This window comes from Ammodytes marinus (assembly GCF_949987685.1).
Source record: "Ammodytes marinus genome assembly, chromosome: 22".
Lineage (NCBI taxonomy): Eukaryota > Metazoa > Chordata > Actinopteri > Uranoscopiformes > Ammodytidae > Ammodytes > Ammodytes marinus.
Genome location: NC_137226.1, coordinates 16,726,752 through 16,742,477, shown reverse-complemented (window position 1 = coordinate 16,742,477; position 15,726 = coordinate 16,726,752). Strand labels below are relative to the sequence as shown.

The 15,726-nt window shown below is 39.7% G+C and overlaps 2 protein-coding genes across 2 annotated transcripts; both read right to left on the bottom strand.

Annotated features, from left to right (window-relative positions):
* Positions 1 to 4,840: 4,840 nt before the first annotated feature.
* On the bottom strand, positions 4,841 to 8,666 carry LOC307268792 (ankyrin repeat and SOCS box protein 13-like; the record flags this gene model as incomplete). The annotated part of the gene is made up of 6 exons (XM_080051538.1): positions 4,841 to 4,975; positions 5,591 to 5,782; positions 6,082 to 6,216; positions 6,317 to 6,473; positions 7,533 to 7,720; positions 8,633 to 8,666. The coding sequence occupies 6 exons, from the start codon at positions 8,664 to 8,666 to the stop codon at positions 4,848 to 4,850; spliced, it is 834 nt and encodes a 277-aa protein (XP_079907664.1). The 3' UTR covers positions 4,841 to 4,847.
* A 725-nt stretch (positions 8,667 to 9,391) lies between these two features.
* LOC307268226 (uncharacterized protein) lies at positions 9,392 to 13,491 on the bottom strand. Its single transcript, XM_080050774.1, has 7 exons — positions 13,215 to 13,491; positions 12,834 to 12,994; positions 12,157 to 12,478; positions 11,716 to 11,888; positions 11,041 to 11,371; positions 10,600 to 10,766; positions 9,392 to 10,220 (listed from the first exon to the last, which is right to left on the bottom strand). The coding sequence occupies exons 1-7, from the start codon at positions 13,393 to 13,395 to the stop codon at positions 9,777 to 9,779; spliced, it is 1,779 nt and encodes a 592-aa protein (XP_079906900.1). The 5' UTR covers positions 13,396 to 13,491; the 3' UTR covers positions 9,392 to 9,776.
* Positions 13,492 to 15,726: the final 2,235 nt, after the last annotated feature.

Here is a 15,726-nt window from a genome sequence, read left to right as displayed (position 1 = left end):
AACAGACTAGCAGCACATACATTAAAACACATATAAATAATAAATAAACCTACAACTAACACAAATCATTCTTCAGGACCAGTACGCAGATTGAGAGCGTCTCTTCAGGCATGATTTCTTTATCCATAGCACCCCCTAGTGGTAAAGGAGTGCAACTGAGCTGTACTCTGATAAACTTCATAGACCTTTCCATTTTAGAGAAAGTCCCTAAATTTGATCTCATCACTAAAATGTCATACTCAAATATTGAAACACGAGAATACAACAAACTAGGCGCTAACAGTAAAACATATATAATAGTTGAACAAAAACATTATTTTAATCTTTGTGGACCACATACTATCTCCTATGTTGAGATCCTATGTTGTGGACCACATAGGAGGTAGTGTAAGGGAGATGGATTGGCTTTTCATATTTACCTACCAAAGTCTTGCAGGGATATGCTTGAGGTCTCAAAACTTTACAAATTCACGTGAGAACTAGCGGCAACAGGCCTGCCCTTGAATGAAAGTGTTGTTTTAAAATCTTATCAACCTTAAAGACCTGCTTCATCGGTGGAAATTTGAAGGTGTATTGAACTCTGAGATCCCATGTAGTATAAATGTGCAAACAGAAGACTGAAGAGATATTCTGCTGAATCATGTTCTGCTATATTTGGAAAGATACTAAACCAGTTTAAAAAGCTTTTTCAAAAAGTAACTTCAAAGTTCGAAGTATTCTTGGCCTATCATACATGTCAATGGCAGGACATAAACCTGTGTGTAAATGACATATTAAAGCCACACGACAAACACATCAACAGCCCAATGTATTCAATAAATCAATTCATTTATTCATCATATTCAGAGCAACATTTCAGTTGAATACACAGTTCATAAGACAAATATGCATGGCACATTCTTTATAGGATGATTCATCAGCTGTGTAGCACCTTGAACAGAGACACCAGTGTGTTTTCATGCAGGTGAAAATACAGATTTGATCTATCGGACCATAGAGGGAAGTTTTCAAACCAAAACCCAAGATGTTGTTCATTTGTTCAACATTTTTAAATTTTTTGGATGGAGGGATCATTTCTCATCTCAGATTAAGTGGTACATTCCCTGCGTGTCTAGCCTGCCCTCCTCTCATCTTTTCACTCTAACCCTGCGTTCCAACTCACATACTTTTTTTTTTCTATTACACTACATACTAAAGTAGAGAAGAGTTTTAGGGCCACAGGAGAGAAAAACAAATCAGATAAGGAAGTTTTTTTTTCATGATGTCGAGAAATGTCAAGAATAAAGACGAATACTCCAAAATGCTATTGGAGTTAGTGGGGCCTTTCTGTATTTTCAGCATACTACAATTGACGTGCATGTATTTGGACATCCTAAATCTTTTTCTGGTGTACTAAATAGTAGGGAAGTATGGGTATTGGAACTCAGGTTAACTCATGTTAAAGGAGAAGTAAGTGATATTCTTTTGTTAATTTATGTGTTAAATCACTCAATAATCATACAGCAATCACTTAAACAGTAAGCACAGTTCATAACACAGGTCTCCCAGTCATTCAGCTTCGCAGTTATTGCCAGATACAATTTTTTAGTATCCTGCTCGTTTTTATCCAATCAGGAGACAGAGCGCTATAAAGAGGCGGGTCTCTGTGCCCGTGAACGATGACTCGCTGCTCTCCATGGCGACACTTTCTGACGAAGACGGCTGTGCGTTCATGTGGTGGTGATGTAGGGACGAGGGAGGGGACTGCTAACTGTAGTCACTGACAGGAAGTTAGCTAAAGGGACCATATCACTTACTGAACCTTTAAGTAGAAACCCCCCAGCTGGATCGGCGGGTCAGATATTTTTTTTTACCAGTCCTTAAAGGGGAATGCTCCATGGGAAGAAATAAAAAGAGAACAGATCTGGCGCTTGGAGATTATTTATAGGGTGAGATTAGAAATCGACCAGGGCTGCATTTTTTTGTAGCGTGGAAAAACAAAGTCAAAAGTCAAAAATTCATTTCTAGGAATGGATTTTTTTTTTTACCTTGCCACGGCATGGCATATTTACAGGACTTTCCAAGCCAAAAAAAATTGTGCAGCCCTGGGCATGTTTAGGGAGAGAGAGCTGACATGTTCTGAGAAATTTGGATGAGGAAAAAAAGCATGAAATACAGCTTTTAAAGGCTTTGTAAAAGAACAGTCTGACAAAACTCTAAACAGCCAAACGGTGCCCGCTGGCTGCTCCCTCCATTCAAAGTCAAAAGGGAATGGAAATGAACTTCAGCACCTATAAATCCTGAAGGGGGGATGATCACAACAGTATACTGCACGTGCACATGTTTGGTACTTTCTACCAAAAGAGGGGAAAAGGGCAAGAGAGACAGAAAAATCTTAAGATGCAGAGTTTGTTTTTAAGACACAAATAATTTGCAGTCTGCTATTTTGCTGTCGTACTGACCCTGCGTTCCGAATCGCATACTTTCTTTTTTTCTATTCTTCATACTACATCTGACGATAAAAAGAAACTAGTTGGGATGCCGTATGGAACAATTGGGACATACTTTTACTTATTTATTTCATCATAACATTGCGCCTTATTATGTCTTGCTTTTATATCCGTCGCATCCCTGTTTGTTTTCATATGGAGGCTCCGTCGATGTGACGTAACTTCACGTGCGCACTGGATTATGGGTCAGAATCGCCCAAATAGGATGCCGTTTTCAACACGAAAAATCTTGGCCGGATGTAGTAGACATCCGGGTCTTTCTAACCATCCTAAATCTGTCCACAAGAATCGGGACATCCTAAATCTTTTTTTAATTAACCCTAACCCCCTTCTTTTAAATAACATTTTTTTGCGTGGTCGGTCGGCAAAACAGAACATTCCTCTTACTTGCTAATGAAAGATTTGAGTGCCGTCTTCCAAATTGTAAAGGGTCGAGGCCAAAGCCGTCTCAAAGTCAAACAACATATCCGCAGCGATTCAGATAAGGAGAGACTTCCCCCCAAAAGGTCAATACAAACGTGCAAACATGACCTAGTTCAGATTTATAGCAAGCAAAGGCTGTGTGTACCCTGAGTGACCTTTGAATAAGGTTGACTGTTAAAGACGGAATGTGTGGCCCTTCAAAAAGATGTCCCACTGCGATATGCAATTCAAACAAGGCTAAACCGACACTACTTCTAAATGCAGCTTTCCTTTACACACACACACTTCTACTGTTTTATTGAACACTGTGTGTGATTATATGTGAGTCTGATGTTTATATTGATCGAGCCACAAAATGATGAAGGCAATTTATGTGACTACGTTAAGGACAATAAAGCTTTTTGAATTTGGGAGAAACACACGAATTTGCATCACACCCAAGCTCAAATAGCCCTTGAACTTTTTGAACAAACTCCCCTTTCTTGTAATGTGCCCTATGGGTTAACTTAACTTATTCTTAGTAAAAATACATACAAAAAAGCATAACGTCTGTAGTGTATGACCTGCTATAGCCTCCACGGATAAACACGTTATGAAACTTCCCAAATAGTTTCAAAGCCACTTAACAAACTAAAGCACTTGGAATTTATCAACAACTTCCTGCGCCCTCCTGTCCTTCTAAAAAAAAATGTCCCCAAGACTAAATGGAGCATAGGAACCATAAGCTATAAATAGAGGGCAGCCTTGGATGGTTGCTTCCTTAGACGCACCAGTGTCTGTATCAAACAAAGGCAGTCTCCAGGCGCGGGGGTGTACGGACACAGCATCTGGACACCGTCACTTTGAGGGGCTGCTTGGAATTTCTCACTTAAAATAGTTCTTAAAAGACTTTCGCTACTTACTCAGGGGGAATGTTGACCTGAAGCATGCATGCAATGTCTTATATCACATTTTGAACAGAGAATTGATGGTACACCTGCAAGTCTGGGGATTCAAACCAGCTAGCTTTAGTTGAGCAAAACAATCACTGTGGATGTTAGCATCCGTTGCTAATACAGTAACTATGCCATTTGTCTGCTTCCTCTCCCTCTGAGCTTGGACACTTGTGTTCTGTCGTTTAAATAAATATAAATCTCCACTGTTAAAGATGGACACTCCTCTGTTGTAGTGCACGTTAAGCCTCTATTTAGTTTGAATAGCAAACGTCAAATGCTATTTAAGACTTTTCTAGATGCTATTTATACTTAAGATTATACAACTCGAGGGTGCTCCGGTGGCGTAGTGGATAGAGCGCGTACCATATTGGCTCTGGCCTTCGTTGCAGTGGTCGCGGGGTTTCGAATCCGACCCGTGGACCTTTACTGCAGGTCATCCCCCCCCCCCCCTCTCTCTCTGTCTCCCCATTTCAACTCTGAACTGTCTAATAAAGCTTCAAAATGCCAAAAAAAATCTTAGAAAAAAAAAAAGATTATACAACCGGTGCTGGTGGTGCTTGCCTTTCCTAGAAGAAAATGGCTGTTTAGGAGGTTGTGTATTGTTTCTGTTTTAAACCAGTACATTCTTAAAACAATGCAAATCAATTAAAAAGTTGTCAAATGTTTTGCAACGTTATTAAAAAAAATCGCTCAATAAGACATGGAAAAGAAAAAGCTATGCAAAGAGTGAATTCCATTTGGGCAAATACAGCATCTTCACAATTGCAAACAATCCTCTTTGTAGATTTTGACTTGCAAGTCTTGAGGTGAGAGTGCTGCTCTGAACAACATTGTGCTTGTCATTTTAACTGTGTGTGTGTGTGTGTGTGTGTGTGTGTGTGTGTGTGTGTGTGTGTGTGTGTGTGTGTGTGTGTGTGTGTGTGTGTGTACTATTGTCCTTAATAACATTGTTGTACCTTCTTCAGTCTCTCTCTCCCTGGCCGTTGATCCAGACCGGTTCTCACTGGTAGCAGAGGTAGCTGATGAGGAGTTTGGGGATGTCCAGTTGACCTATGACCCTGATGGCTGCCGTGCCCAGCTGTGTCCTCACTGCCAACCGGCTCAGCTGCTGTAGGCTCATGGGAGTGGCTGCACACACAGAGGGAAAAAGAGAGTTAAGTTTTCATAATATATCCCTTAACAATATAGGGTCGGGAAAATGAATTGCAATATGAAGTAGTTCAAACGTGCTCAAAGAGCTCCCAAAATGAATGTATGAGTGTGGATCTGTTTGGCTGAATACTTAATGTAACTTTGGCTTTTAGAAAAAGTACTGTATAACATAATGCCATCAATCTTTTCATACAAAATATGTTGATTTGTGAGTATTTTTTAATGCATTTCTAACCTCATCTGCTCGGATTTAAAGTCTTAAAAGAAAAAAGCCATACATTCCTTGTTTCACACAGCACCACTTTCTATATGAAGCTCTGTCACTAGAGTTAGGAGGTGTCAATCATCACTTTAACATATGCATCCAGTTACAATGACTATCCTATCCATCAACTGTATATAACATGAGTATCATGGTAAGCAACAGGTGTCATCTTTCTGAGGGCGTCCTGGAAGTGAATAGTGATCTGTGCCCGCCATCTGCTGGCGCTATGTTGACACTACACACGTGTACAGGATATTGTACAAGGACAAACTACACAGCTTTTGCTTTGCTTTCAAATGTAGCCTTGACTTTAGTGAAGCACTCACTCTCATACTGCTGTAGGCAGGCAGCAGAGGGAGAGCCGGGCGTGGTGTAGTCCACTGGTCTCCGATCATGGTGGTCTCTGGCGTGGATGTTAGCCCCGAACTCCAGCAGTATGTCTATCATGTCCACCAGCGTGCCCTTAGCAGCATGGTGCAGAGCAGTCTCATGGAGCCTGGAGGCATTCACCTTAGCACCTGGAACAGAAAGAATACTGTCAGCTCTTAAAGAGGATGACTTTTATTGGGGATATTTTTCTTATTGTAAACAAACCTCATGAAGACACCAAAAGGAAAATAGACCTTTTATTTATGCCAGTATGAAAGTAGGCCAGAAATCTCAAAATTGACTAGTGCTTAAAAAAACAATGTTTTTTTGCCGAGTGTCTCGCCTTAAAATATATCCTCCAAATTCTGGGAGCACTAAATAGACAAAAGGAGTCAAATTCAACACCATGTAGCATCTGGTTTGGTCCCCCGTCCTGCTTTGCACTGACCTGCATTGAGCAGCACTTTAACACAGTCTGTGTGTTGGTTGACACAGGCCACATGCAGCGGGGTCCCGTGGTACATGTCGTACGCCTCCAGACTGGCCCCCATGGCTATCAGGAGCTTCACACAGTCTGAGTTCCCTGGGACAAATGACAAGAGAGTGCCATATATATTATACATATATTCATTTAATATCACTTTAAGAAGTCTCAAGGCATGTCATAAGCCGAGGCCCCTCACCTCCGACACAGGCCTCGTGTAGTGGTGAGGCGGTGCGGGAGCAGAGGGCGGGGTTTAACTTGGCACCGTGGTCCAGCAGGAGTCTGACACAGTCCAGACTACCAGAGGAACAGGCCTCACACAGCGGGGTGCTGCCATCCACGTTACGGGCCTCTACCTGGGGCACACATCACAGCATTATACACACACACATGTATCTCATCCTATCACTACAAGAATCAAGATCAAAGTCACACCACTCTTTCACTCAATTTGTCTGAAAACACTCTTGATAGCTACAGAACAGTGTCTTATATCTCATGTGTGGGGTGCATCACATGTCTTAATCTTCTACAAATAGACAGATCGTTTCATCACAACAAGTCGAACACAAGTCCTTACATAGGTGTTTTCGTCTCTCACAACTGTCTGCTCTTCAAACTCTATTTCCACCACACTCCCCTTTCTGTTTGTTCGTTTTTCTTCTTTATAACATTTTCAACTTCTATACTTTGTTATATCGTTTGGTTTTGCACTATTTAGAATGTATCTATTGTATACATTACCTACGTTTTTTTAAGCCATTTTGATGAAATTGGCTTGACTTTTTTTTACTTTTACCTATAGTACATTTATCATTTGTTTTACCAGATCCTCCTGTACTCTTTTCTTCTACAATAGAATCAGAGCATCATTACATGGTTCTGGACTTCAATGAAATGTAAGAATTGTGTGATATAAATCAATGGACTTAGTTAAGCGTTTTCTAAGTGTTTCCCACCAAAATTGGCCATGAAATTCCAGATAGACATCCTGTAATGTAAAGTAAATTTATTTGAACAGGGACAATGTACAACACAAACATTAGCCTTGTTTAGAGCAAGGAGAGATGCATTGTACCAGGTTTTAGCAAACTGCTATTGTCCACCTGTAGTCCCTGGGCAGGTAAGAACAATAAATACTACTTAACTAAACAAGACACAATAATATCTAGACATGGGATTAAACATTAAAAGGATAACAACATACAATGATATAAATACATAGGATAAAAAAAAGTTTACGAAAAGCACTACATTACATATTTTATTAAAAAATATATAAAATATACCCCTATCCTATAGCACTACAAAATTCTATAAGTGTGTGCAGGTCTGCAGCCAAACCTTTGTCAGACGGGAGAAAGCTAGAAAATCATTATAAGTTATTAGATCTGTTGGGATCTGTGTGTGTCTACCTGTGCTCCTGCATCCAGTAGCAGGCGTACACACTGGGCCTGTCCCCGTTGGCAGGCTTCATGTAGTGGAGTGATGGAGTCCACAGCCACCATGTTGACCGACGCTCCACTCCTGATCAGCTGCTGCAGCTCTGAGGCCTGGCCCTGGGACGCTGCCTTGTGCACCTCTGTTCTCTCTGACCAGCAGCCTGTATGGAGACAATAGAGAATACATCACTGTATGTGTGTACAGATGGGTAATAATAACGCAATATTATAAGCAATAGTTTTTTACCTATTGTTGTTCTTATGCTACAGTGTTAATTGTGTTGTCTGGTGTCTTATTGTGCCGTAACTGTCTTGTTTAATGTAAACTTCTTTAACAAGAGTCATGGTTAAAATTGCTAAAATGAAACATGGGCGATAGGCCTAATATGTAGTTTATAACTGTAGTATGATCATTGACAAATTACAATTTGATTCTAGCAAATAATATTGACTCAGCAAGCTGATACTAGAAAATGTCTTCTTAAAATATTGTAGATAGAGAGACCATCATTTTACACCAACTGCATAGGCCATAACACTTAGTTGACAAGCATGATGAGTTTAATATGAACTATTAGGCTATGTGAAAATACAATTGATATTCATAAATGCTATACGTTGAGTATTGTCACATAGAGGCTATAGGTAGGCTAACTGTGAATACGTTGTTGTCAGCACTGCACATTTCCTCTGTCATGTTCTCATATTACTCTGGTGTTCATGTCTGTCCAAAGCTAGGCCTTTTTATACACTCCTTCTGTCGACTCGAGACACACATGAAAACAGGCGGAATAGATGGCTAATGGCAACAAGAGGGAAGAATAAATGAAGAAAAAAAGAAGAAAATGAATAATGGCAAGACGAAGTATCCTAATAAGCCATATCATACAAGTGTTGGCAGGCAACAGCTGGCTACAGTAAAACATGTAGGTGGTCTGCTGCGGGCTAGCATATTAGCTCGCTCGCTGACATTTCTACTAGACATGCCCAAGTCAAACTGGGACAGGACCTCATTAATTATATAAACGCGAAAACGTGTCAAAGTCCGTGTCGTCCTTTTATTTCACACTCACCGATATCTCCAAAGAAATAATCATTATCTGTCATAATCCTTGTCCTGCTCTCCCGGAAGAATGAATAGCGTTAACCGCAGAAACGGAGACACGAGATGTTTGTAAACACCGGTTCCTCGTAATGTTTACATGACGTGCGCCACGTGACAAACCTGGAACATCAAAAGCATGCTGGGATTTGTAGTTTTCGCGCCAAATGTGATATTTAAACCCTCATGCACCCGGCGAATACAAACCGGGCGTCGGATACGTATTTCTCCATTGTCCTGGCTTGTTGTGCTCTGCATAACTTCCTACGGAGTGAGAGCAGTGCTGCATACATGGCAGACACTATAGACCAGATAGTGACATTGTTCCAGGGAGATGGAGGCAAGACACTGCCCTACAACACGCATCCTTACCACGGACCACCAATGCAGCAGCAAGGGCCAAACAGATTAGGGATGAACTATGTCGTCATTTCATGTCTGATACTGGTGCAGTGCCTTTTCAACGGGGAAATATATAGGACAGATTGACTGTGTGTAAGATAACTTGTGTTCGTTTCAATTGTTCAGAAGGATCAATACAAATCATATAAATCATAATTGCCTCATGTAGCATTATCACAGCAAAAGTCACCACACTAGCGTCATAGATGTTGGAAACATGCCGCATAGTGTTTGGTAAAAAAAATATATTATAATAATAATGGAATGTGAAAAGTTCAAATGTCAAGTTAATGTACTCATAAATCCATATCAGTAGTGACAATTCTTGTGTAAGCTCAATGTGTGGGGTAAACGTGGGCTTACATGTTAATGGAGGACCAGACGACCATGGCGGGCAGTTTTTGGCCTGTTACATAAGACAATAATAGTGTGATACAGCATATCTTGGCATAGTTGTATTTGCGTGTAGGCTATGTTGGGATGGGGTGAAGGTGACACAGAAGTAAGACTAAATGTGATGTGACAGTGGATAATGGATTTGGTTTAACCCACAAATTCCACATCATTTGTAATAATATCCCCATCAGGGCAGTGAAAAAAATACAGGAAAATTAGCTTTAGACAAAATATGTTTTCATTTTAAGAAGTAAAAGTATAAAATACACACAACATCAAGGCACACAACATCAAAATATATCCTGCGATAACAAAAGTCAAGGATCCTGTCCAGAGGCACTACTTTGTTGTAGTGTCACGTTGTGCTCTTCGCAGAAATTAAAAATGACGTTCTGGATAGTGTGGTCAAGGCGAGTCACCAGATGTGGCGGCATCATCCTGTACTTGTGCTCGATGCATTTGCAGGCCACTGTGATGAAGTCCTCCGGTGGCTGTGTTGACCTCCTCTCGAGCACAGCCCCCATCAAGCGCATGAGGCCCTGGGAGGACTCGGACGCGTCATCTCTCTGGAAGGACCTGCCCCGCTTAGCAGGAGGCTCTGCTGAAGCGCACCGTGTGTTGGATGTCTCCAGGTCACTCATTGAAGATTCTGAGATTGGCATTGTCAGATCCTCCTCACTCTCTATCTCTTCCTGCCAGTCGTCATCCAACCTGACATCAACACTGGCGCCCGTACCGGTGTCATTAGGGGCTGTGGGTTCCTTTAATAAAAATAAATAAATAAAAAAAAAAAAAAAAATCACAAGAATTGATTTAATATCACGGAATCAAAGCATTCATAACAACAGCAGCCCTTTTTTGTTCAGTTAGGCAAAACACAACGTCTAAATTCTTAAGAATAGAATAGATTATACTTTATTTATTATTGTGCAGTAGAACCATACGGCGTATATGTGCTAACGCAGCCTCTAAAAACAATGCTCACATACACTCACATAATAAATAGTATAACATACAGAATAAGACAGTATAGTATAAGCCAGTATAAGAATATGTGATAAGTCCATAGTGAACACTAATCAAGCTTCATGTAGATGACACATGAGTACTATTTAACAATAGGAGAGCTAAAGCTGTAACCTTGTTCAATGTCCTTTCCATCAAGTGTGGCTCGAGGAACTGCAGCCTACGCAAAACCCATTTCTGTCTGGAGGTCTTCTCTACGGCAGAGCTTCCTGATGGAGGGAGCTTTCTGTAGCGGCCGTACTGAGTCCGGAGGGAGTCCCACCTTTTCCTCAGCTCTCTTTCTGAAAGGTTTACAGTTTAGAGTTGAATTTAATGTTCATATTTTGCATGTGCCATTTAATTGTCTGGTCTTGCCTCAACACAAGGTATCAACCTACACCATAACACTAACAGAGGCCTGCAAATACACAGGAACAAAAATAGCTTTTGCTAGTGAATTCGAAGGCAAAACAAGATTACACGTTTAAAAGAAAGGTAATGTTTCGACCCTGCGGTCTCTTTCCTGACTTGCACGCATTTTGTACAGACAAAAATAAGTAGAATAGAAAATCTTACCTGATAAATTCATTTCCTCTGAAATCTGATGCCAGCTTTCAGTCTTCACTCGCCGGTTTTTGTAGTGTTTGTCATCAACCGCGAACAGTGACGGCCTCTCCTCCACCATCTTGATAAGTTGTTCCTCCTTACTCCTCCTTACTGACTGAGATACTGTTGTCAGCTCTCCGAGAGGAGGCTCTGCTGAAGTGCACGGTGTGTTGGATGTCTCCAGGTCACTCATTGCAGATTCTCCGATTGGCATTGTCAGATCCTCCTCACTCTCTATCTCTTCCTGCCACTGGTCAACAGCACTGGCGCCTGTACCGGTGTCATTAGGGGCTGTGGGTTCCTTCAAAAAATAAATCAAAATAATTGATTTAATATCACGGAATCAAAGCATTCATAACAACAGCAGCTCTTTTTTGTTCGGTTAGGCAAAACACAACTTCTTAATTCTTAATAGAATAGAATAGATTATACTTTATTTATTATTGTGCAGTAGAACCATATGACGTACATGTGCTAACGCAACTTCTAAAAACAATGCTCACACAAACTCTCCCATAATAAATAGTATAACATACAGAATAAGACAGTATAAGAATATATGATAAGTCCATATGGAACACTTATCAAGCTTCATGTAGATGACACATGAGTACTATTTAACAATAGGAGAGCTAAAGCTGTAACCTTGTTCAATGTCCTTTCTCTCCTCCTCGTGTGTGGCTCGAGGAACTGCAGCCTACGCAAAATCCATTTCTGTCTGGAGGTCTTCTCTGCGGCAGAGCTTCCTGATGGAGGGAGCTTTCTGTAGCGGCCGTACTGAGTCCGGAGGGAGTCCCACTTTTTCCTCAGCTCTCTTTCTGAAAAGTTTACAGTTTAGAGTTGAATTTAATGTTCATATTTTGCATGTGCCATTTAATTGTCTGGTCTTGCCTCAACACAAAGTATCAACCAAACAACATACAGAGGCCTGCAAATACACAGGAACAAAAATAGCTTTTGCTAGTGAATTCGAAGGCAAAACAAGATTACACGTTTAAAAGAAAGGTAATGTTTCAACCCTGCGGTCTCTTTCCTGACTTGCACGCATTTTGTACAGACAAAAATAAGTAGAAGAGAAAATCTTACCTGATATATTAATTTCCTCTGAAATCTGATGCCAGCTTTCAGTCTTCACTTGCATGTTTTTGTAGTGTTTGTCATCAACCGCGAACAGTGACGGCCTCTCCTCCACCATCTTGATAAGTTGTTCCTCCATTTCTGACTGAGATACTGTTGTCAGCTCTCCGAGAGGAGGCTCTGCTGAAGTGCACGGTGTGTTGGATGTCTCCTGGTCACTCATTGTAGATTCTCCGATTGGCATTGTCAGATCCTCCTCACTCTCTATCTCTTCCTGCCACTGGTCAACAGCACTGGCGCCTGTACCGGTGTCATTAGGAGCTGTGGGTTCCTTCAAAAAATAAATCAAAATAATTGATTTAATATCACGGAATCAAAGCATTCATAACAACAGCAGCTCTTTTTTGTTCAGTTAGGCAAAACACAACTTCTTAATTCTTAAGAATAGAATAGATTATACTTTATTTATTATTGTGCAGTAGAACCATACGACGTACATGTGCTAACGCAACTTCTAAAAACAATGCTCACACAAACTCTCACATAATAAATAGTATAACATAGAGAATAAGACAGTATAGTATGACAGTATAAGAATATGTGATAAGTCCATATGGAACACTTATCAAGCTTCATGTATATGACACATGAGTACTATTTAACAATAGGAGAGCTAAAGCTGTAACCTTGTGAGCGAGGGTAAATGTCCTTTCTCTCTTCACGTGTGGCTCGAGGAACCGCAGCCTACGCAAAACCCATTTCTGTCTGGAGCTTCCTGATGTAGGGAGCTTTCTGTAGCGGCAGTACTGAGTCCGGAGGGAGTCCCACTTTTTCCTCAGCTCTCTTTCTGAAAAGTTTACAGTTTAGAGTTGAATGTAATGTTCATATTTTTAATTGTCTGACCTTCTTGTCTCAACACAAGGTATCAACCTACAACATAAAGAGGCCTGCAAATACACAGGAACAAAAATAGCTTTAAAAGAAAGGTAATGTTTCGAGCCTGCGGTCTCTTTCCTGACTTGCACGCATTTTGTACAGACAGAAATAAGTAGAAGAGAAAATCTTACCTGATATATTCATTTCCTCTGAAATCTGACGCCAGATTTCAGTCTTCACTCGCCGGTTTGTGTAGTGTTTGTCATTAACCGCGAACAGTGACGGCCTCTCCGCCACCATCTTGATAAGTTGTTTCTCCATTTCTGACTGAGACATTGTTTGCACTTGCTTATCACTAGTAATCGTTTTCATTTGATGTTTCCGTTCAGCAACAACAACAATCTTTCATGACCACTTAACACTCTCTGCTGACAAATATTACTGTGCTATGTATTTTGGTTTTGCTCAACAGATTTGTCCCATCACTTCCGGGTTTTTTTTTTTTTGGGGGGGGGGGCACAATAAAGATTAGCGCCGCCTGCTGTTACGGAGACATTACACATCATCATAAAAACTGAATTTAAAGTTGTAAACATTTGAACATTAATCATTTGAACATTTGGTATTTATGATACTTTTTGGTAACACTTTACAATAAGGTACACAAAATTGTAGTACCTACTACATAGATATGTGTTACCTAGGCCTACTAGGCTACATAGGTTTTTTTTGTGTTATCTACTACATAGGGTTTTTTTGTGCTACCTAACACATAGGGGGTTTTTTTTTGGTGTGTTACCTACTACATAAGTTTTTTTCTGTGCTACCTAACACAAAGGTTTTGTTTGTGCTACCTAACACATAGGTTTTTTTTGTGTTACCTACTACATAGGGGTTTTTTTTTGGTGTGCTACCTAACACAGGTTTTTTTTGGTGTGTTACCTACTACATACGTTTTTTTGTGTGCTACCTAACACATAGGGTTTTTTTTTAATTGTGTTACCTACTACATAGGTTTTTTTTTGTGTGCTACCTAACACATAGGGTTTTTTTTTGGTGTGTTACCTACTACATCATTTTTTTTGTGTGCTACCTAACACATAGGTTTATTCTCTAAACTGCAGCCTATAAATCAGGATGGTGAATCTTATGTTAGGTAGCACACAAAAAAAACAGATGTAGTAGACAGTGTTGCCACAGTTACTTTGAAAAAGTAATCTGATTACTGATTACTAGTTACCCCTTAAAATAGTAACTTAGTTACTTTACTGATTACTTGATGTTAAAAGTAACTAAGTTAGATTACAAGTTACTTTAAACGTTACTTTACAGGTTTTGAAACCCATATATCTCAATTTAAAACATGCACATATTAAGAATCATTGAAAATATATAAAATAAAGCTTGTAGGCTAGTAGCCTATATACATACTGTTTTCAAAATAATAAAAATTATGGTTTAAAAAATGTAATAAAAAATAAAAAAATCCCCCCATGAAAATAAATGCATTCCTCCAAAGTGCAAAGACAGTAGCAGTGTCTTTAAATTTAACGTGCTTGGCCCTTCACTCTCATGCAATAATTTGACTTTTCTCTGCGATGTCTCATGTGTTGATAGACTGGGTGTGTGCGGCCACCGGTCGCCACGTGACTATACGTTTCCAAGTTTTAAACACTTCTATCTCTTCAACGTCACCGTACCCGAATCCTAAATATCCCCATAGCAGACGCTATATTTCATGGGGGGGAAAACGTTTGTTTTGCGCCACAGTTCAGCTTAGACTCTGCCGTAATGCTGCTGCACACACACACACACACACACATGCATACACACTTAGTGAAAGTAACGCATTACCGCCGGCATCACTGGTAACACAACAAAAAAAAACGTATGTGTGAAGTAGCACAAAAAAAACTTATTTAGTAGGTAACACGAAAAAAAAAAAAAACTGTTAGATAGCACAAAAAAAAACTTATGTAGTAGGTAACAAACCAAAAAAAAACCCTATGTGTTAGGTAGCACAACAAAAAAAAGTTATGTAGTAGGCAACACACCAAAAAAAACCTATGTGTTAGGTAGCACCAAAAAAAAACCTATGTGTTAGGTAGCACAAAAACAACTGTGTTAGGTAGCACAACAAAAAAAACTTATGTAGTAGGCAACACACCAAAAAAAACCTATGTGTTGGTAGCACCAAAAAAAACCTATGTGTTAGGTAGCACAAAAAAAACTATGTGTTAGGTAGCACAACAACAAAAAACCTATGTGTTAGGTAGCACAAAAAAACCTGTGTTAGGTAGCACAACAAAAAAAAACCTATGTGTTAGGTAGCACAAAAAAAAACCTGTGTTAGGTAGCACAAAACATTTTTTTTTGTACCTTATTGTAAAGTGTTACCTACTTTTTTAATGTTACTATATAATGTTTTCATAGCAGTCTAAAGGAGGGGACATTTCTGTCTGTATACATGTATTGAAATGTGACTTTTATTGCTTATCATTGACTCTAGACCGTGTTTTTTGTTCGATAAAAAATTGTTGATTTGTTAGGTAGCACAAAAAAAAACTATGTGTTTGGTAGCACAAAAAAAAACTTATGTAGTAGGTAACAAACCAAAAAAAAACCTGTTAGGTAGCACAAAAAAAAAAGTTATGTAGTAGGCAACACACAAAAAAAAACCTGTGTTAGGTAGCACAAAAAAAA